The sequence below is a fragment of the Saccostrea cucullata genome, unplaced genomic scaffold, assembly GCF_032062105.1.
Source record: "Saccostrea cucullata isolate Sc308-1 unplaced genomic scaffold, CSIRO_AGI_Scuc_v1 ctg7514, whole genome shotgun sequence".
In the NCBI taxonomy this organism is placed as follows: domain Eukaryota; kingdom Metazoa; phylum Mollusca; class Bivalvia; order Ostreida; family Ostreidae; genus Saccostrea; species Saccostrea cuccullata.
Window position 1 is genome coordinate 7,703 of NW_026925555.1, and position 4,963 is coordinate 12,665.

The 4,963-nt window shown below is 35.5% G+C and overlaps 1 protein-coding gene across 1 annotated transcript; it reads right to left on the reverse strand.

Annotated features, from left to right (window-relative positions):
- Positions 1-1,118: 1,118 nt before the first annotated feature.
- Positions 1,119-4,674, reverse strand: LOC134269205 (large ribosomal subunit protein uL10-like). Its single transcript, XM_062751426.1, has 7 exons — positions 4,555-4,674; positions 4,168-4,255; positions 3,879-4,025; positions 3,390-3,498; positions 1,930-2,006; positions 1,676-1,816; positions 1,119-1,366 (listed from the first exon to the last, which is right to left on the reverse strand). The coding sequence occupies exons 1-7, from the start codon at positions 4,644-4,646 to the stop codon at positions 1,217-1,219; spliced, it is 804 nt and encodes a 267-aa protein (XP_062607410.1). The 5' UTR covers positions 4,647-4,674; the 3' UTR covers positions 1,119-1,216.
- Between the last annotated feature and the right edge of the window lie 289 nt (positions 4,675-4,963).

Genomic DNA, 4,963 nt, shown 5'->3' on the forward strand with positions numbered 1-4,963 from the left:
AAATCAAGCAAATCAAAATTTTAATATCTCGCAGTTATTTTTTTATTTATTTATTTTTTTGTAAAATACAACTTCGCTTTACAGCATTTTTAGATTATTATAGTCGAAGACTTAGTTTAACGTATTTTAAAAACTTAGATCGAGGTTTATGAAGTTTTCATTTCAGCCGTTATACTGTTTAACACTTCTGATGGTCTAAATTAATTTCATAATACCCTAAATTACCCACAGTATTTCTTTAAAGTTGAAGATTAAAGTTAATCATATTATATAGGGAAAATTATCAAATCTCCAATATTTTTGCAGAATATCAGCAATGTATTTTCTAATTGAAAATTGATCAACAAATATATTTTAGGTTAAAAAACGATAGATATCCAGTCATTCAGAGAAATTGTCATGATTTTCATACTTATTTGGTATTTTTGGTCTTCTATTTTCCTCATGTATTCTATAAAACATAGTGAAAAGGGCTTTTGCTATCATTGCAAGACAACACAAATCACCTCTTATTTCATATCATGTTTATAAACATTGGTATCTAAGGCTGGTTTCAAGAAAATTTTATTTCTCTAAAACTGTTTTAATTTTTTTTCCCTTTTATAGGGTACGAATGTCAACTTTTATAAGACCTTTTCTAAGACGTCCAGAAACCTTGAATCTTATGAAGATGAATAATATGAAAATTGTTGCATGAAAAATTTTTATTTTCAAGCTTCATTTTGATGCATTTTAAATTAAATATTAATTTTTGGAGTTATCCTTCCTGGCTGAGGATCGAATATCCTTAAGCTCTTTCAAATGACACCATGGTCAATGACCTTGACTGTTACCTATATGCTAAAAATAGCTATTTTGAAAATTGATGCAGCTGGGCGCATCTTGTACTATATATTCCAATGCTAATTTGTAAAATTTTACCTTGGCCAATTGATGGCAGTATGGTTAAATTCAATACACTGTATCTAACATATTAGATGCATGTGAGACACTATTTGGTTAAGTTTGTAATTCAGCATTTCAAGCACTAGTATTTGTGTCTATCAAATATACTCCCCTATCAAATTACAAAGTGATCAAAAACAACTTCAATTTCATTCTTTAAAAACAAAACAAGCTTTTCCTTCTGTCTTAATTTATTAAGTATCCCAATGCCATTTGGTTTAAACAACCGGCAAGGAATAAATTCTGAGTGACAGTTTTTGTTATCAAGCCATTAGTCAAACAGCCCAAATCCCATGTCATCGTCGGACTCCGACTCTGGCTCAGGTTTCTTCTCCTCCTTGGCGGCAGCAGGAGCAGCAGCCGCGGCAGCTACAGGGGCGGCCGCCGCGAACTTACTGGGATCCTTCAGGTACTCCTTAGTCTGCAATAAAAAAAAGAAAATCTCAAAATCATCACATTCTAGTCAACAGCATATTACAGTAAAACCTAGTTATAGCAAACATGCTTATATAACGAATTTATGCCTACAGCAAAGTGATTTTCAATCCCCATGATATCAAAATATATTATTAACTTTACCAATATAAAAGATTGTGCTTAAAATTGCTCATCCCTGGCAGTTCGTTATAAGCCTGTTTAACTGTACTGCCTACACCAATAAACTGATAGTTTCAGAAGCAACTTGTGAGTATCTTAATCTAATTTAGAATATATTAAATCAAAACTTCACCTTTTCAGCCTCGGGGAAAGTGTAGTCGGTTTCCACAGCAATAGCCAGGAGCCTCTTGAATCCATTGGCAATAGAGTGTGGGGCAGAGGCAGCTGTGGGGTACCCAATGACAAGGGAGATGGCAGCAATATTTCTCACTCCCTAAAACATATTTCAGAATGATATTATTATCATATGAATAATTTTTACAAGTACATTGTATAACTCAAATAAAAAAAATTCAACAATGTTCTGTGTAAAATCATGTGACTCACGATCATGAACTTGTCTTTCAGATCCTCATCAGTGATGTCCAGAATCTCAGGCTCAAAGATAGTACCAGAGTCGTACACTATTAAAGATACAGCAGTCTTAACGTTGATCAATTCAGCATAAAATGGATCAGAAATCTAACGTGTCGAGCAAACTTAAAATTTTGTACAAAAGTTGACATCAGGTATCATGTCCAGAATTTTCTCAAGTCCTCAGGCAGCCATTACTGGCAGTTTCTTGGTCTCAGTTCAGGACAAGCATCAGTGGGTTCAACCATTTCTGGTTCTGACACTTAAGTGTTCTGAACTCACAACAGGTAGTTTGTTCATCACAGTACTAAGAAAATTCTGACATTATTTTCTATTAACAGTTTGATAATATCTAGAATCTTAAAATCCATTCTTGCCATATTTCTAGCAAGAGGCAGAAATTTGGGTTGTTTTTAGAAGGACTTGAATATGGGCAAATCTAAACCCAAATGGAAAACCATTCCTCATATTTTCATGGTCATATATAGTTTTTCCCTCCTGGACAAAATCCATCCAAACTTAGTTTGTTCTTTTTCTTTTCACAACAGAGTATACTGTATACAGGGAAATTTTCGCCCCTTTTACCCTCTTCTTGATTGGGTGAATTTAAAACGGGGCGAACTCAAATTACACAGCATAATTTCTTAAACAGAACTATGACTGAGTGAATTTAAAACGGGGCTAAATTGTCCGCAACCGCAAAAGGGCAAAAATAACACGGGGCGAAAATAACCCTGTATACAGTAGATAAACCATGGAATTGAAACAAATGATAACCATTCTGATTATTTCTAAGGGTCCCTGAGCAAGCCCTGTAATCTATGAGTGAATTAGGAGACAGAAAGGACCAAAGGGAAAGAAAAGAGGCTAATGATAAAGGGGATAATTATGCCCTCACAAGAATTTGACACAAATGTGTTTTCAAACTTGACCTTATTTCTAGAAACCAGGGTTCAGGGTCACCCTCTCTGACCTGAACATGGTATGGAGTGAAGTACATGTCAACTTGCAAGTGCAAGGTGACCATATCTACTGCTGTATACATTGCTCATAATTTTCAACATGCATTTCTACGATAAGTTATTGTCTTACTGCAAATTGAAAACTTGAGTCAATAATACTGAATGACCTGGGATAATAAAAAACTGTAACATTACTAAGATCAATTTCTGCTTCTCCACGATAACAACAGGAACATGACTACAAAGAATACTCAATGTTTCAGGTTTATACTAGATAATGTTCTTCATCCTCAGACAGCCATTACTGGCAGTTTTTTGGTCTCAGTTCAGGACAAGCATCAGTGGGTTCAACCATTTCTGGTTCTGACACTTTGGTGTCCGGAACTCGCAACAGGTTGAGGATTCATCCTTGGATAGAACACTAGAATCATTCACATATACAAAGGCATAGTACTGCATAGCAACACATACCTTTCTCAAGGACAAGTCCGTAAGAAAATGGAGAGATGTTCAACATGTTCAGGAGTGTGGACTCTGATGACCCTACCCTGTCACCAGCCTTGATCAGATGCACTTCATTCTACAAAGTTTAACATTAACATTTATCACACCTTATAAATCGAGTAACTCCTGCTTCCACCTTTAAATGATAATTTGTAAGTATATATTATCAAGTGCCAGTTCTAATATGCATGTTAGAACCAGCAGTCAGTAAAATTTTAGCCCCAATTCATTAGATCTATTTTAACTCTTTATGCATTGACATATTTACATGCTTACCTTATCTTAGTGTTTTATAAATCTCAGAGTGACAAATATAAAGTTTAAAAGAGCAGACATTATAAAACATCAGCTACAAAAATCACAATCAGTTTGCTTGCTTTTGTCAAGTATCTTATCCACATCCTAACCCTAAGTAACCATGGCTGACAGTTAAAATGACACTAATGCTATACTGACCAAGATTTCAATGCATCCTCTGGTAATCTTGGTGGGGATCTGCAGAGCCTGGAAGAAGGAGGTCTTCTCAGGTCCCAGGGTGGTGGCCTGAGCCGGCACCTTGACGTCCAGGGGGGCCAGAGCACCTGCCTTAGCCGGGGCTTTCACCTACAACGGTCAATAGAACTGGATTACATAACTGAGAAGAATTTACAAAAATATGGAAAGTGGTTACAGCAGTTAACATATGATATCCTTGAGCATTGATTTTATGTAGGCTTTTGACACAGACTATTCATTTTCTATTTACCTTGTTCGATAACAGGACATCTCTGGTCTCAACCAAGTCACCCTTCAGAAACACAAACCCTACATTGTTCCTAATGTGGGGCAGGAGCCTGAAAAGTTCAAAAACCAAATCTTAACACTGATTCACATGTGTCTTTTTTTTTTAATATTGCCAGTTTACTTCATAAACTGTAAAAAAAAAAAAAACTCATTTATTTATACATTTCAACAATCTCAAAAACCAGGGATGTTTCAAGGTGGGTTTGCAGTCCTAACCACTTTTTCTTTATGCCTTTTAGATATCATTGCTATGTTGAATCCTTGGATATCTTCAAAGTTTAATCCTGATCCAATTGAGTTTAAAATAATGAGGTTTGACCATGTTTGAATAACATAGCTCCCTGCTTACTTTTCCAGAAGTGGATTCTTCTCAATGTGTCCTCTGATGGCCTTCCTCATCATGGTGTTCTTTCCCATCAACACAACTGAAGAAGAAACCATCACTTACATTATTACTGAAATAAAATTTAAAATGATTAAGGGTGTATTACAAACATTGGGCCAACGTTGGGCCAACATACTACTACCAACTTTAAAAGACACTTTCTTTATGGGTGTATTACAAACATCGGGCCAACGTTGGGCCAACATACTACTACCAACTTTAAAAGACACTTTCTTTAAGGGTGTATTACAAACATCGGGCCAACGTTGGGCCAACATACTACTACCAACTTTAAAAGACACTTTCTTTAAGAATGTATTACAAATATCGGGCCAACGTTGGGCCAACATACTACTACCAACTTTAAAAGAAA